The sequence below is a fragment of the Schistocerca piceifrons genome, chromosome 1 (assembly GCF_021461385.2).
Source record: "Schistocerca piceifrons isolate TAMUIC-IGC-003096 chromosome 1, iqSchPice1.1, whole genome shotgun sequence".
Taxonomy (NCBI): Eukaryota; Metazoa; Arthropoda; class Insecta; order Orthoptera; family Acrididae; genus Schistocerca; species Schistocerca piceifrons.
This window is the reverse complement of record NC_060138.1, coordinates 1,144,398,923-1,144,423,343: the sequence shown is the minus strand read 5'-3', so window position 1 is coordinate 1,144,423,343 and position 24,421 is coordinate 1,144,398,923. Positions and strand designations below refer to the sequence as shown.

The following is a 24,421-nucleotide window of genomic DNA, read 5'->3' as shown; positions in this document are numbered from 1 at the left end:
TGCCAGCTTTGCACTTCCTTCTTTCACCGTCAGTCAGAGGATCTTTAACTCTTCTCCAGCCTCTGCCATCAGGATGGCATTATCTGCGTACCTAAGGTAATTTATATTTATCCGAGGTATTTTGTATTCGGTTTCTTCTTCCTCTAACTCGACATTCCTCATAAAGTGCTCTGCATACAGATTGAATAAATAAGCTGTCAATATGCAGTCACGCCGTACTTATTTGTGGATCTTGACCCCTTTAGTTGGTTGGTTCGTTGATTTGGGGAAGTGGACCAAACAGTGAGGTCATCGATCCCATCGGATGAGGGAAGGATGGGAAAGGAAATTGGCCGTGCTGTTTAAAAGGAAACATCCTGGAATTTGCCTGATGCGATTTAGAGAAATCACGGAAAACCTAAATCAGGGTGGCCGGACGCGAGTTTCAACCGTCGTCCTCCCGAATGCGAGTCCACTACTCCACCTTTCTCGGTCCCGTTCAGCTGCTCCACATAGGATGATCACTTTGGATTCTTGGCCAGAGTACAAATTCATAAATTCCGTATGAGGTAAATGAGGTGATGTGGTACCCCCAAGTTTTTGAGTGCTTCCCATAATTTATTGGTGTCGACAGAATCAAAAGCTATAGCGTAATCAATAAAGCATATATAAATGTATATATATACAGTGCTCTCTTGCCTCCTCCATAATCCATCTGAAGTTGACAATTTGATCTCTGATCCCTCTTTCTTTATGAAACCTAGCTTATTCTTCAGATAGATCTCTGTCTGTGTGCTGGCGAAGTCTGTTTTTTAAGATTTTAAGCATGGCTTTGCTTGTCATTTGAGGTAAGTGTGATTGTTCGGTAAATCGAACGCCCTTTAGAAATACCCTTATTTGGAATCGGAATGAATACTGAACATTTCCAGTATTTTGGCCACTGGTGGGTTCTCCGTATTTACTAACACAACGAACCCAGCGCTATCACCGTGTTCTCCTCTGTAACTTTGAATAATTCTGCTGGAATGCCATCATGTCCACTAGCCCCGTTTTTAGCAATATTTTCAAGACCATTTGACTTCACTTTCGTTCTACTTCCGAAATCTCACTAACTTCATCTGAAAGAGTATGCAGCTATTTCCCATCTCGTCCCAACTTGTTTTTTGTGATTTCTTCGAATATGTTGGCGTATTAGACGATGAAAAAATAGCAAGAAAGTCTTACATTAAAAAATTTAATGGATAAAGCAGTAGCACGATCGTGCAGGTCATGTTTTATTCCGGCTTGATTGTCCTCTAACTTACTGCAAAATATTTGATATTATGGGGAGTAATAATGACTAAAAGCTTGATCTGATTTTACTTTTATTTGATGGAAATGCTATCGAAATTTTGACCACTGGTGGATTCTCCGTATTTACTGACACACTGAACCCAGCGCTATCACCGTGTTCTCCTCTGAGTTAATCACAACAAATTTCTAGTTCTGGAATACAAATACATGGTACAAACTGCTTCACTTCTTGCGAAGCGTTTTGAGCAATCCATTTGCTTCGCAAGATATAGGAATGGATTGCATTTTATACACTTCGTTTTAGTTCTACTATTTCAGTGCTCAAATCGACATGTTCGTCGCGACAAAATACCATCCGCTGTGGACCAGCGATATACTCGTACCTATCGTATCGCTTGTGCAGACCTTGTTTTGGAAGATGTTTGTATATTTTTCTCTTTTTTGAGACACCTAAGTCATTTTCTTACAGTGCCTTGCACTCTTTGCTCTCCACTGTCTGTATTGACAAGCCGAAAGTCACCCTAAATTTAAGAATATCTATGATGCTCTTTTTCACAATCTGGTTTTCACTGCTGTGCTCTCTGTTCTGTCATCTCAAACAACTACTAAGTGCACCAAACACAGACGGAACGCCGCACAAATCGGAATCTTCTAAAAGAAGGCGAATATAATCTTTTGTTAGTCCTGCATGTAACAAATCTAATGTGCATCAAAGTTTTCCTGTAAAAATGTTCAAAAAGCTGTGTCAGAGCGATCACGGAAGCGTTTCCATTCGAGGCTACAGTTATGCAGTAAATACCTAACTCGTAAAAACGTGCTGATAGAAATTTAATGCAAAATTGCTCTGCCTAGACAAGAGATTACTAATAACTGTCATAGTATGACTCTATATTTTCCTTCCCAAACAATCTTACACTGCCGACCGTCGAAACAACTCGTTTTAACGCAATTACGAGTTACTCACCTGACTACACTGTGATACATTCGTTTAATCAAAACTCAATCACATTTGCTGTGATCTACTGGCATCCAGAGATAGCCTAAACAAGAGAACGTGCACAATCGTCGCATGTCGGGTACGAGCAAGCAAAGAGGCTCAGTCCGCCAGGAAAAAATGAAAATCGGAGTCACAGTATTGATTGGATTCGGGTGAAAAGGTTTATGCAGATCTCCTAAACATTCTGCCCATCTTTCTGTAATGGTCTCTGCTTTTGTTAGATCTTCAGCGTTTCTATCATTTATCGTTCCAGTTTTCGCCTAGAATGTTCCTTTTAAGTCATTAATTTTCTTGTAAAGGTGCCTTGTTTTCCCCATTCTGTTATTCTCTTCAAATTCTTCGCACTGTCCATATAAGAAGATGTTATTGTCCCTTCTATCTAATTTCCGGAGCTCTGTATTAAATTTAAGCTTTGTTGATCCATATCCTTCGATTTCTGCTTTCCTTTGTTCTGTTGCTATGTGCAATGCCTCAGCCCATACCATTTGCCCTGATTGTTATTCCTTTTCTGGGAATGTGTTTTTCTGCTGCCTACTTGACAGTATAGGCTACGTTTTTGCACAGCTCTTGTGGGTTTTTGTCTTCTCATGCATTAAGTCTGTTCCTGACTTCCACTGTATTATTAGACATAAAGTATGGTGTAATAACTGACTTTATTTAAATGATCCAAACTATTTACTAAACAAATTTCGCATTGCTCCTCTCCCCACAACTTTTTGTCGTGAAAGCGAAACAACTCCTTGTAGTAACAATATTTCAACAAAAAGCAAGGGACGTTTTGGACGTGTTTATCCTAAGAGGATTGACGTCTGTCGTTCTCTAATTGGAGATAGTGACCAGATGTCGCAAGTCGTAATTACTGGCAGAAGTCTTGCATTGGCTGCAGAACGTTTCACGCGTCTGGCACATCCCTCATACAGCATTAAATACCGAATACTCATCACAAAGACGGCACAAAACGTAACTGCAACTCTTTTATTACCTTTAGTTAAACCATACTTAAATGCAGTGTTCTCTTTTTTATGTTTCCTTTCGTTCCTTAGTTTCTTTTACGTTCTTGGAGATGTGGTCCGTCTACGCAACTAAATGAAAGGTTGGTTGTGCTGTGGCCCAAACACTCTTTCATTTAGTCGCATAGACGGACATCTCCAAGAATAAATAACTCAGTACGTAAGGTGGTCATGTCATTTTGGTTTTTGTATGTTACCGATGTGCACGTCGGAGAGGGAGCAAGTTACGTCACTATTAAACAATCTTTGGTCTGGTCGTGCCACAGTCTTTGTCTCTGTGCAGTTCGATATATTCTTAGTCGAAGTGTGGTACGTGATGAAGAAAAGAAGTTTGAGGTAAGACTGCAACATCGCGTAGCTAATTTCTATGAATGATTGTTGTCAGCTATTTCACGTGTTCATAACTGGGGAATGACCATCCTACTTCCCTTGGTCATGCATTAACTTATTAACTGATTCAGCTGTTAGATTTTTATGGAAATTCTCTGTTAATATTGTACCCTCTTTAAGTGATTGTTCACTTTCTTAAGCTTAGTATTGTTGAGACGTATGTTACGTGCGAAATGACGCAGAGCTTTACTCTGTCTTTCTGAATATATACTTTTGTCTAAAATCGTTGTGTTGGAATATCATTTCATAGGAATAGTTACTCTCCCCATCCCACTGTTTATCATTGCGCATCATAGCACCTCACAGTTTGAATATAGTTTGGAAATTTTATTTAGAAATAGTAATCTAGCTTAGCCGCTACCTGCTTGCTGCTTGCTGTTGTGTTTTCGAGAAATCTGCTACAACGTTGTCAAGACGTGAAGTAATTGGAGATTGTGATTAAGAGTAGATAATTGCTTTATTTCTGTTACGCATTTAATATAAAGACAAGCTGCATTCAGATCAGTTACACTTCAGTTTAAATTAGGTTCTGGTTAGTAAAAAGGTTAGTCTACAAGTTTAAGTTGGATACCAGTTTGTGGGGACATAGTTTCGGTAATACATAGACTTTTATAGAGTGGGAGGTAAAGTTGCGCTGAATTTCATACAGAAACAAATATTTCTTTTTGGATGATTTATTCCGATGAGTGTAGTGATTTACAAATTCCACATGTAATTTAATAAAACGAGAAAGAGAAAAATTGTATTTTAATATTCCGACATGTTGAATTCTAACAAAAACGCAAGTATTTCGTTTTTTAAAATAAAAGGGTGGGGGGGAAGCAAAAAGGGGAAGTTGAGGTAACCCATGTAACTGCAACCACATCACATCGGAACACTCCATTCTGGAGATATCGCATGACGTAACCACAAGGTTAGGGCTGTTATGATAAGCTGACGAGGACTGCTAAGCATGTGGACAAGGTCACAGGGAGCTAGTCGTTCCAACTACTGCTCCGTCGAAGTAGTCGGCACTCTGGAACTAATGTCACACAGCGTAATACGCAGTCCTTACGTCAATGCAAGATGATTTGTCACAAATCCCTTGCCTGGCCGCTGGGCTAAGAGGACGCTCGTGTTTGACAAATAATCGCGTCATCGGCTGAGGGCGTGCTACTGTAGCTGAACTTAGTTTCGGAAAATCACTGACGCTGAATATACTTGTATAAGGGCTCGTATCTCACGCTTTTAAGTTGTAGAAACATATTACCAATAATGGTTCAAAAACGCAGTAGTGAATTCTGTGGGAAAACCTAACTCTTTAAAATGGTTCTATCATGCAGTATCAATAAGATGAGGAGAACGTCTTTTTTTGAATTGTACTCTTCATTACTATATGTATAATAAAAAATTAATGTGCAACATGGAAAAAGCGTTTTTCTTGCAGAATACTGCAAATTATTTTTTTTTTATTTGAGCAACCACATAGGGTTCATGTTTCATCAAGGCGTCTTAAAAAAAAATGGCTCTGAGTACTATGGGACTTAACTTCTGAGGTCATCAGTCCCCTAGAATTTAGAACTACTTAAACCCAACTAACCTAAGGACATCATACACATCCATGCCCGAGGCAAGATTCGAACCTGCGACCGTAGCGGTCGCGCGGTTCCAGACTGTAGCGCCTAGAACCGCTCGGCCGCTCCGGCCGGCAAGGCGTCTTCAATGGGCGTCCTGTAATATTATGCTTCTTTTTTTACTATCACATTTGGGTTATAGATTTATAAATAGTTCGTTGAAGTTTTCTGTAATACTGAGTGCTTATAATTAAACTTTCCCTGTTTAACACATTATAACACGGAAACTAATTACCGTACGAGTACCAAACTTGGTAGCATTAATTTCAAGGACGTGCGGTAAAGAAATAATGCAGAATTAATTCCATTGAAACACTTTTAACGTGCTGCTGCGGTACATCATACCATTACATACCGGTACCATTACTGCTACAAAGGGGGCTCAATATGGCGTCCATCAGTGTCCAGAAAGGTCTGAAAGCACAGTATTGTATTCTTCACAGCAGAAGGAGACATGTCCGTAGGTATGTTCGCTACCTCTCTTGATATGCTGTGTTTCATATCAGCACATGTGTGTGTGTTGGCTTGGTAAACCCTGTCCTTCAGGTAGCCCCACAGCCAGAAATTACAGGGTGTGAGATCAAGTGATCGTGCCGGCCAAGCATTTGGAAACGATCGGCTGATAATTCGATCGTTTCCAAATGTGTTCCGGAGAAGCAGGTGAACTTCTCGAGCGATGTGCCATCGGGGCCCATCTTGCATGAAAACTGTTGAGTTCAATGCGTCTCTCTCCTGTAGGGAGGGTATGACATGCTGGCGAAGCATATCGCAATAACGTTGGTCAGTCACATTGCACGCCTTTGAACCTTGAGCGCCAGCCTGTTAAAAAAAGAATAGGCCTATGATGAACGTAACTGTGAAGCCACACCATACGGTGACACGTTCACCATACAGGGAACTTCATGCAGTGCTTGGAGGAAGATATTTAATCTTGGCAATTCTGTGTGTTTACTTCGCCCCGTCAGAGAAAAATGAGCTTCGTCTGTCCGTAGGATGGTCCAGGGTCAGCCCTCGTCAACTTCAATCCTTGGGAGAAAGTGGAGAGCGAAGTCAACACGTCGTTGTGCGTCCTGTGGTGCAAGCTGCTGTACAATATGGGTCTTGTACGGATGCGATTTGAGAATGGTTCGAAGCACCTTCCATACAGTGGACCACGGGATGTTCAACTTCGTGATACAGCACGCGCAATGCCTGACGATCAGGAATTTGGCGCAGCGTTGTCTACCATCAACCACCTGTGGTGCAACCGGTCGTCGGCCTCTTCAAGGAGCGACGCCAAGATCTCCAGTTGGTTTGAATTTCTTCATCATGCTCCGCACAGCAGCTGGAGAAAGAGGACGCTTCCGTAATCCTTTCAGCCGGCGATATTCTCGAATTGCAGCTGCGGCATTACTGTTGTTTTGATAAAAGAGCTTCACAAGTAATTCCTTGCTCCTTTTGTCCAAGCTTATGTTGACACGTCAACAAGTGCACTGCCTCTGGTCAGGTGTGTGAGACTATGAATCACGTTGGCTGATCACGGCATCTGGTGGCCATAATTAGAACTGGACGCTGGCGCTGTGACGCATGGAAATACTCCGGACGTTAATGGTACCAAGTTTGGTATCGTCCGCTAATTACTTTCCGTATTATAAGGTGTTAAATAGGGGAAGTTTAATTATAATCACCCACTAAAACAGAAAGGTATTTGCAGTAAAATGCCTAACCCTTTTTTTTGACGACCATGCAGCTCACCCTCATGTGGAAAATCGGTTGAAAGCCTTCACTTTTTCGTGTAGTTAATGTGGTTTCGTAACATAGCATTTCAACTGCTATTTTCGATGTCCAAAGTTATTTGTTTTGTAAATGTTACCAGTTTTCTCAGTTTTTTGCTTTCTCTACTTTCCTGTCTGACTGTGTGTGTGTGTGTGTTGATGTGACAGTGAAAGTGGCCCGAGTTTGGACAGCATCGGAACGTGAGAACAGGCATACATACCGTCAAGGTTTTGGTGCATCACGTCTGATCTTCGCAAGGGAGAATCGCCTTATTGTGCATGAAGCAGATCATAACCCCTTCACATCCGTGTCTGCTATCCTAGAACAAGTAACAGACCCTACGTAACAAGCTGTGTTATCCTGAATCACTTGTTGGAAAACAGCAGCACCGGGGCTAGGAATTACCGTCCTATGCGTAGACTGCCATTAACACCACAACACAAATGTCGTGTTTGGGGTGGTGCTGCAGTTGAGGGTAAATGGCGACATACTGTGTTCAGCGATGATTCGCTGTGTGCACAACCCTGGTTGGACCACATAGGACAGTATGGTGACCACATGGGGAAACGCCCCATTCTTCCAATGTTCTGAAGAGGCACAGTGGTGGTACCTCATTCCACTTCCCATTAGAATCTTTTTCGACACCAGAGTAGCCCTGCTTGGCGGTGTCCTGGTGTCAGTGGTAGCCCGGCCTGAGGTACACTTCATCATAGCCCTGCTGCAAGCAACGGTTGCCAGTGACACAGCAGGTGAAACATGTGCCCGGATTTCGTCCCTGCATGATATTCGAACGACCACCACTGCTCGCACAAAGCGCCGATCTCACCATGCGTCTGTACTACGCCTACGTCCAGAACCTGGTGTGGGAACGCCCCACAGACCACTGCTGAAAGCAGAGACACACCACGGATTACATTGCACCGAACATGTGCAACAATCCGTCAAGACGTTTATCCGGCTTCCTGCAGGCCCAAAATGCGTCCCCGTTCAAAAAAATGAGCTGTTCGACTATGGGTATGTCAATTCTGACGCTGCAGTTAATAATAGAAGTAAGACCAAAGAAAAATCAAGACACATTCATAGGATTTGTCGACTTGGAAAAAGCGTTCGACATTGTAAAATGGTGCAAGATGTTCCAAATTCTGAGAAAAATAGGGATAAGCTATAGGGAGAGACGGGACATATACAATATGTACAAGAGCCAAGAGGGAATAATAAGAGTGGAAAACCAAGAACGAAGTGCTCGTATTAAATGTGTGTAAGACAAGGATGTAGTCTTTCGCCCCTCCTGTTCAATCTGTGCATCGAGGAAGCAATGATGGAGAAAAAAAGGTTCAGGAGTGGAAGCCGGCCGCTGTGACCGAGCGGTTCTAGGCGCTTCAGTCTCGAACCGCGCTGCTGCTACGGTCGCAGGTTCGAATCCTGCCTCGGGCATGGATGTGTGTGATGATCTTAAGTTAGTTAGGTTTAAGTAGTTCTAAATCTAAGGGACTGATGACCTCAGATATTAAGTCCAATGGTGCTTAGAGCCATTTGAACCAGGGGTGGAATTAAAATTCAAGGTGAAAGGATATCAATGATACGATTCGCTGATGACATTGCTATCCTGAGTGAAAGTGAAGAAAAATTACATGATCTGCTGAATGGAATGAGCACTCTAATGAGTACAGAGTATGGATTGAGAGTAAGTCGAAGAAAGGCGAAGGTAATGAGAAGACACGTGGCGCCCACGTGCGCTAAATGTGGTGGCGCGCATGCTGCAAACTCGCGCAGCGGCGCGTACCTAAAGAAGAGGAAACAGGCCGCCGCAAGAAAAGCGGCAAATAAGGAAGAGGTTGCGGTCCCACAAGGACCGCGCCAACAAGATGTCAGCGAGGCTGGAGTCCCGCCCAGCGCCGCCACCGATGACGCAGTGGCTGCTCTCAAAGCCGCAATGGAGGCAGAGAGGGCAGCCACCTTCGACCATAGATACTAATAGACTGGGCAAGCAGTGCAGCGGCTATACGTCTGGCGTGGCTGCAACATAGAATCACGTGACTGTTGGCAGAACGTCGGCGGGAGTTCAAGGCACCATTCTGATTCCTGATTTCACTTCCAGTATTTCTCAGTGGATTTCCTCCTAGCTTCACCACATTAAATGTAGCTTATGTAAACACAGCTAGAAGTGATAAATTATTGCGTAACCACTGTACAAATTTAGTTTTACAGCCATTACTTCACAATGAACTTTGTGAACTGCTGAAACACTTTCGATGTACGGCAATATATTCGCAGCGAATATTTCAGTGTTACCAATTATGAGATGCATTCTCTACTCACAATACGCGTTATGCACTGCATAAAATGTAAATATTCCGTGTGTGTCTTTTAGTGCCTTGGTTGTAGAAAGTGTTATAGACTTCATAAATCGGCATAAACAACAAAACCTGTAACGTAAACAACACGTGTTCACATCGAATGTAGCGAACTCAATTGTGTCGTTCACCCACAAAACGTAAAGCAGTTTCATTTGAAAGCTCTTTTTTGGTTTAAACAGTTTGTTTCGTAGATGTATCAAATAAGATATCTACAAAATCAGTACCTACTTACATGAATACTTGTTCCACAGATCATGAATACGATACTTCACAACGATGTGTCAGTTTAATGAAAGGTAGACCTATCATTACATGACAATTCTTCCAATCACTTATTTATACCTAAAAAATCGTCTACTGAGTAGGAGCTGTCATTCACAGATTCTTTTAGTTTGATTTTAAATGCTGGTTGGCCATCTGTCGGGCTTTTAATGCTTTTTGGTAAATGACCAAAGATTTTTGTAGCAGCATATTATTTATCCCATACATTACAGCTTATTATCTGGAAACTAACATAGGCCATACAACTACCTTTTTGCAAATGGTATTCAGTATTTGTTTCTGATATTTGTATGTTTTGTAACTGGGAAGTACAAAATAAAAATAAACCCTGATGAGAAATCAAACCCCTAACTTGTTTTTGCAAATTGTTCCCTAAAATAATACCAGCATAATTCACCCCTTTTTGTACCAAAGTCAGATTTAATCCAGGATAGCAAAAATCATCCTTTCTTCTTATGTAGTAGCAATGCACATTGCCATTGCTTTTGGAGTGGGAAGGGTTATTGGTAATAAATCTCTCTCTCACACACAGACACACACACACACAAACACACTATATATCTTCTTCAAAGTGCTTCGAACAGATGCGTGTGTGCGCAGTAGGCTTGAAATCTTTTCGTTTCACAGCCTGTATCCACATCTGCCTGCGCCCTTCATCCTTTGGAAATCTATACGAAAGAGAAAAAGCGGCTTTGTAGCTTACCATTTCAAGAAATATATACGATTGCAATGTGCGCCTAGAAACACACACAGCACTTCAAACCGCCAATTTACGTAACTGTGGCGTTCTGGGTAAGGATATGATACACACAATAGTTTATCAGTATTCAAGAAATACCGCTAAATTATACTAATAATACTTACACGTGAAATTTAATGTTACTTCCCTTCACAAAACGCTCGGTACAACCATAAGCACAACAGGATACCACCATGTGCCACGAAATATACGTCGTGACCAATCTACCAATATCTATGGTCGAAGGCAGCCACTCAGAAGGAGCTCGTCGCCGTTCACCGGCAGCTCCAACAGCTGAGGGAGGAACTCACGATGGCGACGAAGAAGACACTCGCCTCCGACGCCACCCCCACGGTCGTTCGACAAGTAGGGATGGACACGGCGACCCAGACGCGTGTTTCGCCGCGGACGGACGCAGCAACACAAACGGACGTCGGCCCGGAACCTGTAGCAATACAGGAGACCGGGGAGACGCCCATGGACGTGGCACCGTCCGCCCCTTCCCCAACTCCCGACGGGGAGTTGAAACACCAGGGAAAACACGAAGAAGAGGGTGGGAAACAGCGCACCGATGTCATCCCTTTCCCAGACAGCAGCAACATGCCGGCGGTGCTGAGGAAGATCGCCACCATGCTGCGGAATGGGCGCTTCAACGCGCAGAAAAACCCATACCTCTTCGCCCAGGTAGAAGGGGCACAGAAGCCTTCGCTACCACACAGGCCGGTAGACTTCCGTGGCGGACACCGAGCAATAATGCTTGAATTCCCCACAAGAAAGGATCTCAACGTCATCAACGCGAACCCCGTATTCACGCCGTGCGACTGGGACTACATCCTAGAAGACGTAGTCGTACGGCTGAGGAAGGATGTCCGCGACGGCGAGAGGCAGCTGACAGCAGAGCTCGAGGCAGCAATACAGCAAGTCATGCGCGAGGAGAAGAAAACGCAAAAGAACAAAGTACACCGCTAGCAAGTTCGCATGCCAGCAGCCAGGAGACATCGACAAACCGTGCCAGGACAAACCATCAAGAGAGGAAACACCTTCACACACCCAACAAGGAACAGGAGGCAAGGCCGTAACAGGCTAGAACTCCACCATCCTCGGGCCAAGGATAAGGCCCGCCAGTTTAGCGTCAGCGTCAGAGAAGTGATAGAAATGAGAACAGCGAGAAACTTAATATCAGCATCGGTGGTCACGAAGTTGAGGAAGTTAAGGAATTCTGCTCCCTAGTCCAGTGACTGCCGGAGTAAGGAGGACATCAAAAGCAGGCTAACAATAGCAAAAATGGCAATGCTGGCCAAGAGAAGCCTACTAATATCAAACCTCGGCCTTAATTTGAGGAAGACATTTTTGAGAATGTACGTCTGGAGTACAGCATTGTATGGTAGTGAAACATGGACTGTGGGTTGGGCATATGACAAAAGCATAACCACGGAAGCTATCACATTTGATTGGGAGCGTAAGAGTCATATCGATATGTAAGAACCACATACTACCATAAACTTCTACAGTGAAGAGCCAAAGAAACCGGTACACCTGCCTAATATCGTGTAGGGCCACCGCGAGCACGCAGAAGCACCGCAGCACGACGTGGCATGGACTCGACTAATGTCTGAAGCAGTGCTGGAGGGAACAGACCCCATGAATCCTGCAGGGCTGGCCATAAATCCGTAAGAGTACAACGGGGTGGAGATCTCTTCTGAACAGCACGTTGCAAGGCGGCCCAGATTTGCTCAGTTATGTTCATGTCTGGGGAGTTAGGTGGCCAGCAGAAGTGATTAAACTCAGAAGACTGTTCCCGGAGCCACTCTGTAGCAATTCTGGATGTGTGAGGCGTCGCATTATCCTACTGGAATTGCCCAAGTCCGTCGGAATGCCCAATGGACATGAACAGATGCAGTTCATCAGACAGGATGCTTACGTTCGTCTCGTCTATCAAAATCGTATCTACAGGCATCAGGAGTCCCATATCACTCCAACTGCATACGCCTCGTGCCATTGTTTCGCACGCTGACAATTGTTGATGGCCCAGCATTGAAATCTACCGCAAGTTGTGGAAGGGTTGCAGTTCTGTCACGTTAATCGATTCTCTTCAGTCGTCGTGGTCCCGTTCTTGCAGCATCTTTCTCCGGCCGCAGCAGTGTCGGGGATTTGATGTTTTTGGCGGCTTCCTGATATTCACGGTATACTCGTGAAACGGTCGTACGGGAAAACCCCTACTTCATCGCTACCACGGAGATGCTGTGTCATATTGCTCGTGCGCCGACTACAACACCATGTTCAAACTCACCTAACTCCCGATAACTTGCCATTGCAGCAGCAGTAACCGATCTAATAAATGCCCCAGACACTTGTTGTCTAATATAGGCGTTGCCGACCGCAGCGCCGCATTCTGCCTGTTTACATATCTTTGTATTTTAATACGCATGCCTATACCAATTTCTTTGACGCTTCAGTGTATAACACCTCATTAATTAGCAGGAAATCCATTTAAATACAACACACTCTGTTCCTTAAATAAATTTCACTGGTTTCTCTTCTTTGCCGTCAATGTCTCCAGTTCTTCTAATGCATTTAACGACGAGCTTTTATCTGCTGTGCGTATTACGCTCATCCTATACTGGGTTTCATCTATGGTTAGCTCGGTGACGTTTAAATATGTTCATCTAAAACCGCACAGGTAGAACTAGCGTCACAATATTCTTTCTTCGTTACAATGAAACTATTTTCGTGTCTAGCCATTATAATACCTGCTTCCGTGATCTCGGCAAATGATTTTCCACACTTCTTACTTACTGTATTTATCCCTGGGCAAATTCTCTCTTTTTTTCATAGTGAGTCCAAGAAAATTATTAATCCGAAATGCGACTTTAACCTTCGGCCTACAAAAACATCTCGCTGTGCGCTCTCTTACTGGAACTTTATACACGAGTGTAACGTGACGTTTGTGACCACGTTTCTCGCGTTTACATTTTTCTTTAAATGGTGGTGTAATTTGGTATATCACATTCTTGATACCCTTTTCTGAAAGAAATCTCTTTAACAGTATGTAGTTCCTTGTTCGTTCCTCATCTACACGGGGTACCTTAAACATCCTATGTAAAAGCCGATTAAAAATATGCATTCTAATGTCGTGCCGTGTGATTGTGATCGCTTCTAACAGTTATTTCAGAGAACGCATGCTTTCTACACACCTTACGTGCATCTTTACCCTCCGGTCTGCCAACTAAAGCGTCGAGAGAAATTTTACACTAGCTTTAAGTTCGTGATTAAACCTAAATGCAAATTTTGGTGCATGAGAATAATATAAGAAACATTGTTTGTTTAAGTAATTCACCAAACCAGTTCCGGTGGAACACCGCCATCTTCAGTGGGTTTCTTTATCCTAAAACACTGAAATATTACATCTTAATCTCATTACGAAAAAAATTACTATTCGTGTACTGTTTGGTTCCAGATAGGTGTTATTTTTTTATTTATTTGGAACGCCGGCCGCGGTGGCCGTGCGGTTCTGGCGCTGCAGTCCGGAACCGCGGGACTGCTACGGTCGCAGGTTCGAATCCTGCCTCGGGCATGGGTGTGTGTGGTGTCCTTAGGTTAGTTAGGTTTAAGTAGTTCTAAGTTCTAGGGGACTTATGACCTAAGATGTTGAGTCCCATAGTGCTCAGAGCCATTTGAACCATTTATTTGGAACATCCTCCATTGAAATATTTGTAATACAACATGTACAGGGTGACAATTACTGAAATAAAATCGTCATAACTTCTGAACGGTTTCCATCAGGACGTCCAAACTGCACGGTTGGCCGCTGGCCATGATGGGTGATAGTATGCGCGTATGGTTTGGTTTAGCGACAAAGCCCACTTTCATTTGGACGGGTTCGTCGATAAGCAAAATTGGCGCATTTGGGGTACTGAGAATGCGCATTTCGCGATCGCGAAGTCTCGTCCCCTCAACGGGTGGCTCTGTGGTGTGCAATATCCAATCACGGAATAATCGGTGCGATATGCCTTGATGGCACGGTGACTACCGAACGGTACGTGAAGGTTTTGGAAGATGATTTAATCCGTGTTATCCAAAGTGACCCCGATTTCGACAATATTTGGTTCATGCAAGACGAAATTCGACCCCACCGAAGCAGGAGAGCGTTTGATGTCCTGGAGGAGTAGTCTGGGAACCGCACTCTGGCGTACCCAGAGGCCACTGGCATGGGCCTCGATTGGCCGTCATGTTCTACGGATCTGAGCACATGCGATTCCTTTCTTTGGGGAAATATTAAAGACAAGGTGTACAGCAATACCCCCAAAACCACTGCTGAGCGGAAAACAGCCATTCAGGAGGTAATCGACAGCATCGATGTTCCAACACTTCAACGGGTCATGCAGAATTTCACTAATCGCCTTTGCCACATCGTCGCCGAAGATTGCAGGCATATCGAATGTATCAACCTAAATCCGAGTAACTGTAGTGATGTTTACATGCTGAATAAACTGTGCGCACGGCGAAGTTTGTAACTAATTTATGTTTTTTTCATATAGTTCAATAACTGACACCTTATATGTATTGTGTGTGTGTTTGTGTTTGTGGAGTGCAGTGTAATGTTTACGTTGTATGGTGACGATGATGTGCGAAGGCAGAGGGTGAAACCATATGCCGGCCCAAAGCCTACTTCTCACGAATAGCACGAAGAGGGCCGCCAACCTTAACGTCCCCATCCGATGGACGGTTCATCATCAACAGAGTCACACCCCCTTAATCCATGACACACTACGGAGAGGTTTCGTATTTAAATGAGGACATTGGAGCAAAGTCCGGTGATCAGGAACTTTACACCACCACTTCCCCTCCCCTTGACGGCTGAATACTGCCAGTGAAAATTTTTTCCACCACCAGGATTCGAACTGGTTTACGCACGGGTCGAACGCCACCGCACTGCCATGCGCTAGTGACCTCGGCCACAGAGTGTGAAAAATTTTATAGTTCCGTTTTACTTCAAAGTCATTGCATGACTTCTATATTTGTTGTCGTTTTTAGGCATACAACATGTCACCTGCAAAGTTATCAGCAGCTGTCCTTAATAAATATAAATGCCCCTCATACCTTTGCAGGTGTCATGCTGTATGTCGGAAAACAGCAACAAACACAGAAATCATGCAACGACTTTAAAGTAAAAAGGTAATAGAGAATTACTCAGACATACGAGGGACGTTCAATAAGTAAAGCAACCCCTTTTTTTTTTTGCTGGCCAATTTCGGTTGAAAGAATGTGGGACATGCTTTCCAAGCAGACAGCTGTCACTGAGTTTCTTTTGGCGGAAAACCAGATCATTGCAGATATTTATAGGCGCTTTCAAAATGTATGCTGAGATCTAGAAGTTAACAAAAGCACGCTGAGTTGTCAGGCAAGACCGCGAAAACCTGTCAGATTTTCGCGTGCCGGTCTGCCATATGCACCGTCAGGCTTCAGCGCGAGCGTCACCACAAAAACGCAGACGAACTTCTCCTTCCCCATGACAACGCAAAGCCTCACGTAATGCTGCGCACTTCAGAGGAGCTCACAAAACATCAAAACTCATCCGCCTTACACCCCGGAACACACAGCTTCCGGCTCCCATCTGTTTGGCTCAATGAAGGATGCACTCCGCGAAAGGCAGTACGTTGACGATGGGGAGGGTACTGATGCAGCAAGATGTTGGTTCCGACGTCAACCATTAGAGCGATACCATGCTGGTTCAAAATGGTTCAAATGGCTATAAGCGCTATGGGACTTAACATCTGAGGTCATCAGTCCCCTAGACTTAGAACCACTTAAACCTAACTAACCTAAGGACATCACACACGTCCATGCCCGAGGCAGGATTCGAACCTGCGACCGTAGCAGCAGCGCGCTCCGGTCTGAAGCGCCTAGAACCGCTCGACCACAGCGGCCAGCTACCATGCTGGTATACAGGACCTACCACTAAGGTGGCGTAAGGCCATCGCATTGAACGGAAATTAAGGTGAAAAATAGCTTTTTGTAGCGAAAAGAGTGGGGAATAATATGGAGCTTTGGAATCCTGAGTAAAACTAACCTGCGTTCAGAAAAAAAGTGTTACATTACTTATTGAACGGCCATGGTATCTCTGCAACCGAACGGTACTCGTATTATGTTTTCTCGCAATCTAATTAACAATTATAATTTTTCTTGCTTTAGTGTTAAGAGGCCCACTGAAGATGGCGGTATATCGCCGAAACTAGTATGGAGAGTTCAATAAGCAAAAAGTCTTTTTTATCCAGGCGGACCCAAGTCTCGTATTGTTTTTCGCAGACACAAACCAACAAAACAAGAGTTCAAGTTCAAATTACAATTATTGGGCACATTTGGTTAACTTTATGGCCAATGGCATTGTAATTCTGTCAGAGCAGCAAAGGACATGGAAGAGCAGTTGAACGTAGGATATAAGATGAACATCAACAAAAGCAAAACGACTATAATGGAATGTAGTCTAATTAAATCAGGTGATGCTAAGGGAATTGGATTAGGAAATGAGACACTTAAAGTAGTAGGCGAGTTTTGCTATTTGGGAAGCAAAATAACATGATGGTCAAAGTAGGGAGGATATAAAATGAAGAGAGGAAATGGCAAGAAAAGCGTTTCTGAAGAAGAGAAATTTGTTAACATCAAGTATTCTGAAGAAGAGAAATTTGTTAACATCGAGTATAGATTTAAGTGTCAGGAAGTTCTTTCTGAAAGTATTTGTATGGTGTGTAGCCATGTATGGAAGTGAAACATGGACAATTAAACAGCTCAGACAGGAAGAGAATGAAGCATTTGAAATGTGGCGCTACAGAAGAATGCTGAAGATTACGTAGGTAGATCATGTAAGTAATGAGGAAGTACTGAACAGAATTGGGGAGAAGAGGAATTTGTGACACAATTTTACCAGAAAAACGGATCTGTTGGTAGGACACATTCTGAGGCATCGAGGGATCACCAATTTAGTACTGTAGGGAAGCGTGGGGGGGGGGGGGGGGGGTAGAAATCGTAGAAGGAGGCCAATAGATGAATACACTAAGCAGATTCAGAAGGATGTAGGTTGCATTAGTTACTCGGAGATGAAGAGACTTGCTCAGGTGAGCTCTCATGGAGAGCTCCATCAAATCAGTATTTGAACTGAAGACCACAACAACAACAGCGTGGGTTATTTCATCCAACTCCTGTCTAGTACTAGTAATTAAATTTATACTGACATCTAAATAGCCGTAGTGGTACAATGTTTTCTGTTTTATGTCTGAGTACGGTAATTTTCGCAAAATTTAATTCTTCTGTAATTTAGAAGTGCCTCTCACAGGGAGCTCGTCAGACATGTTGCCTGTCGCTACAGCAGCCGTCATCTGATAGACTTTCCCCATTCAAGCTACAAATTCGGAATCGTGAACCAAATTGTAAGATGTCTAACAACTGGGATGTCTCTCAAGTGTCTGTCTTCTCCTTGGAGTGAAGAATGTAAGCTGTAGAGAAAATGCTGTGATCCGTGACGTCTGTGTCGCAGGCTGCTGGAAGACCCGGTACACCGTGGCTCTGCTGAGCCTCATGGGTCTGGCCATCAGCTTCATGACGCGCGTCAACATCTCGGTGGCCATCGTCGACATGGTCAACGAGACGGCGCTCGAAGAACGCGCTCTCAGATCCAGCGACGCCTTTCACTTCGGTGCGGCCGTCAGCAGTAGAGACGACCCAGATGTGTGTCCAGGAAAGCTGGTGCTGAAGAATCAAGCTGGTGGCAGGGTGAGTCATTCCAACCAGAGGGAAAACATCTCTGGGTTTTACATTGTCGCTCCGCAACTCCACGTAACGTTCCTTAGGCTAACCTCGTCATTCAGGCGTCGCAGTTTGGTGACTGATATTCTGATTGGCTCATTTAATACTGTGAAGTGAAGGGAGTGGACAAGAATATGGAATCACTACAAACGCGACATAGGCCAGTAACAACAATATAACTTAACAGTCTGGGACTGGCGAGCAATCATATAACTACTACGCCGGTTAAAGCGGAAGTCTGCGACCGGCAGCCGATAACGTAGCTTCTCTTTGTCGATTATAGCGAAAAATCTGCAGTTGCTTAATGTCTTGGCAGCGTAAAATTTCGTGTAGGATAGTAAAGACGTAACCTCAAAGTGATCATGTTCCACGAACACTATTTGTTGGACAGCGTAATTTTAGCGATTTTAATGCAAGTTATATCGTGTGCACTGTGATTTCACATTTCTGATTATGCCACTGTGAAATTCAAATAAACATTGTGTTGCTAATTAATGCCTGGATTATTTATCTTCCGAACACTTCTGTAGGAAAAGATGTGCATCTCTTTAGCTGTCTGACTATGATCTGTCAAACTGGAAGTGGGCATCGACAACGTTATAATGCAAATAAAGTAGGAAAATCTATTTTAAAATTTATTTTTTGTGTGGTCCACATCAGTTGGTAATATCCTTTACAGAATCAGTTTGCAGCATATTATTTGAGAACATCAAGGTACAAGACTTCGAGATATGTGAAACCGAGTGCACCGACGGATGAGGGAAACTTGGAAAGTGCTGCATCGGTTCTGTATTTGCGTCCATTACTCACACGAAGAGGAAATTGTATTCGTAAAACCTTCTATATCTCTAACAGCATTCTGACGAACTGACTGGGTAAATAAGGTGACGATATGAACAGAATGTACAAAGTACGTTGAGGTGGCAAAAGTCATGAGATACCTCCTAATATCGTGTCGGACCTCCTTTTGCCCGACGTAGTGCAGCACCTCGACGCGGCGTGGACTCAACAAATCGCTGTAAGTCCCTTGCAGAAATATTGAGCCTTGCTGCCTCTATAGGCGTCCATAACTGCGAAAGTGTTGCCGGTGCAGCATTTTGTGCACAAACTGACCTCTCGATTGTGTCACATAAACGTCCGATGCCATTCATGTCGGACGATCTGGATAGCCAAACAATTCGCTCCAACTGTCCGGGGTTCCGGTGACATGCTGCATTGTCATACATAAAAATTCCACCATTGTTTGGGAACATGAAATCGCCGAATGGGTGCAGATGGTCTCCAAGTAGCCGAACATAAACATTTCCAGTCAATGGTCGGCTCAGTTGGGCCAGAGGACCCAGTCCATTCCATTTAAACACAGCCCACGCCATTATGGAGCCACCATCACCTTAACAAGGCTGACGACTTGTGTCCATGGCTTCGTAGGGTCTGCGCCATACCATCAGCTCTTGCCAACGGAAATCGGGACTCATCTGAGCAGGACATGGTTTCCCAGTCGTCTAGGTCCAAGCAATAAGTTCACGAGCACAGGAGAGACGTGGACCCCCAGGGGTCCGCGTGCTATGCCAGAGGGATCCTCAAGATGCTGTTAGAATAAAAAAATATATATATAATATATTTCGTATGATAACAGATTTTTTGTTTTGGCCGCTCAATATTTTTTGAATAATGAATATGTCAATGTTTTTTCTAAGCACCAAAAATAGAAAACATATAAAAGACTCTTAATTTGGGTTTTTTAGGTACTTGATACTGTGATATGACAAGGTACCAATCATGCTCGATGAGGGGGTCCTCGAGAAAATTTTGTTGGGAACCCCTGTCCTAACGGTACGTCTCACGCTGATTTCTGTGGTTCTTTAAGCGTAGTTGCTTGTCTATTAGCACTGACAACTCTACGCAAACGGTGCTATTTTCGGTCATTAAGTGAAGGCCGTCGGCCACTACGTTGTCGGTAGTGAGAGGTAATGCCTGAAACTTGGTACTCTCGGCACACTCTTGACACTGTGGATCTCGGAATACTGAATCCCCCAACGATTTCCGAAATTGAATGTCCCATGCGTCTGGCTCAGAGTCTCTTCATTCCCGTAATGCGGCCATAAACAGGTCGGAAACTTCCTCACATGAACCATCTGAGAAGAAACGGCAGCTCCGCCAATGCACTGCATTCTGTACCTTCTGTAAGAGATACCACCGCCATCTGTATATGTGCATATCGCTATTCCGTGACTGTTGTCAACTGTCAGTGTAGAGAATGGGTCTATGTGGGTGTACCACAGGTGCTGCACGATAGAATTCTTGAAACAGATGAATGAAAACTCCTGCAAACTAATTCGAGAGAGTTGTAAAGCCGATAAGGAGGAAACAGAGCGTCAGCTACGGAAAAGATCTCGCAGCTAAGGCTCGAGGTTGCACTGTTGCAGAACGGGGAGTTCGCGTGGGACAAGCAGAAGCAGGGGGAGATCCTGGCGGCGTTCTACTACGGCTACGCGGCGGGTCACATACCTGGTGGACTGCTGGCTGACCGTTTCGGCGGCAGGATCGTCTTCGGGATCGGCATATTCCTCTCGTCCCTCCTCACCGTCCTCACGCCGATTTCGGCGTGGACCGACGCCTATCTTCTGTTCGCCAACAGGGTCGGACAAGGATTTACACAGGCATGTATTAGCACTATTGACTTACGTGGTCTGTCTACATATACGAGGGTTGGAACTTTAATAGTGGCAACTAATTATTTGCAGCTCGTACAAAATAGGTACGTGTTTCAAAGTTTTACTGACCTTCAAAGTAGTCACCAGCATTAGTGTACCCCGCTGCCACCGATCTGGAAGTCGTAGGATACTCTTGGCAGTGCCAGTTGTGTTGACAGTTCGAGCTGCGCGGTCTATTGCCCGACGAATTTGTAGCAGTTCTGAAGCGAATGCCGTGAAGTGTTTCATTCAGTTTAGAAATCGAGCTGAACTCACGAGGGCTTAAGTCAGGGGAGTGCAGTAGGTGGTATAGCAATTATCCATCAGTCAAACAACTCAGTAACAGCTTGCACTGTACGTGCTCGAGCACTTTCCTGTAAAATGATGCTCAGATCCTGCAAAAATTGTCATCACTTCTGTCTCTAAGCTGGTCGTAGGTTGTGTTCCAAAAATGAACAGCATAGATACAGAAGTGACACTTTCTGCAGGACCTGACCGTCATTTCGCAGGACAATGCTCAAGCACGTACAGTGCAAGCTGTTACTGATTTGTTTGACTGATGGGGCTGCTAAGTGCTATATCACCTACTACACTCCCCTGACTTAAGCCCTCGTGAGTTCAACTCGATTTCTAAACCGAAGGAAACACTTCACGGCATTCGCTTCAGAACCGCTAAAAATTCGTCGGGCAATAGATCGCGCCGCTCGAACTGTCAACATAACTGGCACTGCTTAGAGTATCCTTCGACTTCCACATAGCTGGCAACGGGCTACACACAATGCTGGTGACTACTCTGAAGGTCATCAAAACTTTGAAACCCATATCTATTCTGTACGAGCTGTAAATAAATAGTTGCCACTATTAAAGTTCCAACCCTCGTATAAAGAAAAGTATGTGTTTATTTGTTTGGTTGTTTGTAAATCTACAGTTTTAAATCCAGTATTGTTGAAATTTTGAACACTTTACCTCAAAGGCAAGAGTAGGATCACTGTCTACATAATATTTCATAATCTAATTTCAAACACGTATTTAGTAATATATAAAGGTGAAAAGCTGTTACCAAAAACCTCCAAAGGTTCTTGGTCGATTTAATTCAAATGTATACACGATCCACTAATGAACATTTGGGAGGACATAGACCACATATTATTTAATGCTCACAATAAATAAATGAGTATAATATAAAATAAAGGAGAACCGTTTTTACCAAACATTTCTAAATGTGTTTTACCGGTTTACTTCAAAATTCTTTCCCGATTTAGTAAAATGAAACAACGAAGAAAATTCATGAAAAATTAAATGCTTAGTAAAGAAAATATGTCGTTGTAAACTAACTCCTATCGCGAAGATAAATTTCAACTGTCTTGGAGATAGTACCATCAGACGTCACTAGATCGCGAAAGATCTAACAGAACCCGGACTGTGATTTAAACTGTTCCAACAGTTCGAGTCGTGCTCAAACACAGCCCTATTTGAAACAGTGAAAACTGAGCTGTAACAAAAACACAATGAGATACCTATCGCAAAATGTAACAACAGATCGCGCAACTGATCATCTTTTCACACAGGTGAAGATGTACTCACTCGCCGCAATCCGTTTACACCAAATGATTCAAATATGCCCTTCGATTTAATGCGATTGTAGTTTACCCATGCGGCTTGCATTCGGTACGAGTATGAACAAGGCACAGGGCCAATCACTTTGTGTGGCAGGCATTAAACATCCCGGGCAAAGCTGGGCACTCCTGTTGGTGAGTAATGAGACCTCTCCACGCTGTCACTACCAGCATTCTGGGAGAAATGTTTTAATTCAAATTCCGTAAATCAATATGAAGTGCAGCGCAGAACGTACCTACTTTACTTGTACTTGAGATCCAAAAAGCATTTGTCTCAGTACAATTTTGGTAAACATTTTTGGAAAACAGTGATTAATTAATTATTATATTTTGACTAAAGTTCAGTCTTGATCACACCATTTATGTTTTAATGATATAGGTAACCGGTTTCGGTTCTTTTTACAAAACCATCATCAGACCCATGGCTCCCTTAGGATGGTAGGCGGAGCCCTCCTCGCTAAGCAACGAGGAGAGCTCCGCCTACCATCCTAAGGGAGCCATGGGTCTGATGATGGTTTTGTAAAAAGAACCGAAACCGGTTACCTATATCATTAAAACATAAATGGTGTGATCAAGACTGAACTTTAGTCAAAATATAATTTGTCTCAGTGAAACAAAGCTTATTACCGTGTCTCATACAGTCTGTCAAATGAAATTTATTGCTGTATTAAGGATTCCCTGGTAAGGAAGGCGTAATGTGTAATCTTTGAAGGCCAAGAAATGTGACCGTTTCTGCCGGTCCTTCTGGAGAATGTTAAATTTAGATGTGTCGCCAGTCGACTAGAATCTGCAGGGGCGCCATCATACTGCCACAACATACGCATCCTTGCAGCCAAAAACGCTCTTCCAATAATACTGGAGGAGGAGGAGGAGATTAGTGTTTAACGTCCCGTCGACAACGAGGTCATTAGAGACGGAGCGTAAGCTCGGGTGAGGGAAGGATGGGGAAGGAAATCGGCCGTGCCCTTTCAAAGGAACCATCCCGGCATTTACCTGTAGCGATTTAGGGAAATCACGGAAAACCTAAATCAGGATGGCCGGAGACGGGATTGAACCGTCGTCCTCCCGAATGCGAGTCCAGTGTGCTAAAATAATACTGGAAGCTCGTTTTCAAGAAAGTAGAAATGACTTCAAGAAAATCACTTCAACTTTCTTGAAAACGAGCTTCCATTTTTATTGGAAGAGCTTTCTTTGCGGGGAAATGGAAGTGGAAGAAAATATGAAAACGGAAGAACTGATTTAGCCTACAAAATCAATTTTTTAACAAACATAAAACAACTCTCTCAGGCACAACAGAAAATAAAGAGGGGAAGACATGGTGAAGAGATGGAAAGAATACATAGACGAGTTGTATGCCAGTACAACTCTTTCGGAGGAAGTAATAGGAAGAGAAGGGCAAGTAGACGAAGATGACAAGGGGGACGATATTCTGCAAGAAGAATTTGACGAAGCTCTAAAAGAACTACGGGACAACAAAGCAACGGGTATTGATGACATCCCTGCAGAACTAATAAAGAATGCTGGTGACAGCATGAAAAGGATGCTGCTTAAACTTATTAGGTCCATCTATAACACAGGAGAGATACAGACAAACTTCCAGAAATGTATCATTGTTCCTATACCAAAGAAGGCAGCAGCTACAAAATGTGAACAGTGCCGAACTCTAAGCTTAATATCACGTGCATCAAAAATTCTCATCAAAATAGTTCTGAAGAGAATTGAAGGTGGAGGATATACTGAGTGAAGATCAGTTTGGTTTCAGATGGGGATTGGGAAAAAGAGAAGCGATTCTGGAACTGAGACTCATTATCGAAAAGCAAATACAGAAAAATAAACCATCTTATATTGGCTTTGTAGACCTGGAAAGGCATTTGATAACGTTGTCTGGCAAGAGATG

The 24,421-nt window shown here is 43.5% G+C and overlaps 1 protein-coding gene across 1 annotated transcript in view; it reads left to right on the top strand.

Annotated features, from left to right (window-relative positions):
• The first annotated feature begins 17,957 nt into the window (after positions 1–17,957).
• LOC124778661 (uncharacterized transporter slc-17.2-like) overlaps positions 17,958–24,421 on the top strand; it is a 45,515-nt gene continuing 39,051 nt past the window's right edge. The window contains exons 1-2 of the mRNA XM_047253659.1: positions 17,958–18,182; positions 20,642–20,875. Of these exons, the coding sequence (XP_047109615.1) occupies positions 17,988–18,182; positions 20,642–20,875 (429 nt within the window). The 5' untranslated portion in view covers positions 17,958–17,987. The remainder of the gene's footprint in view (positions 18,183–20,641; positions 20,876–24,421) is intronic.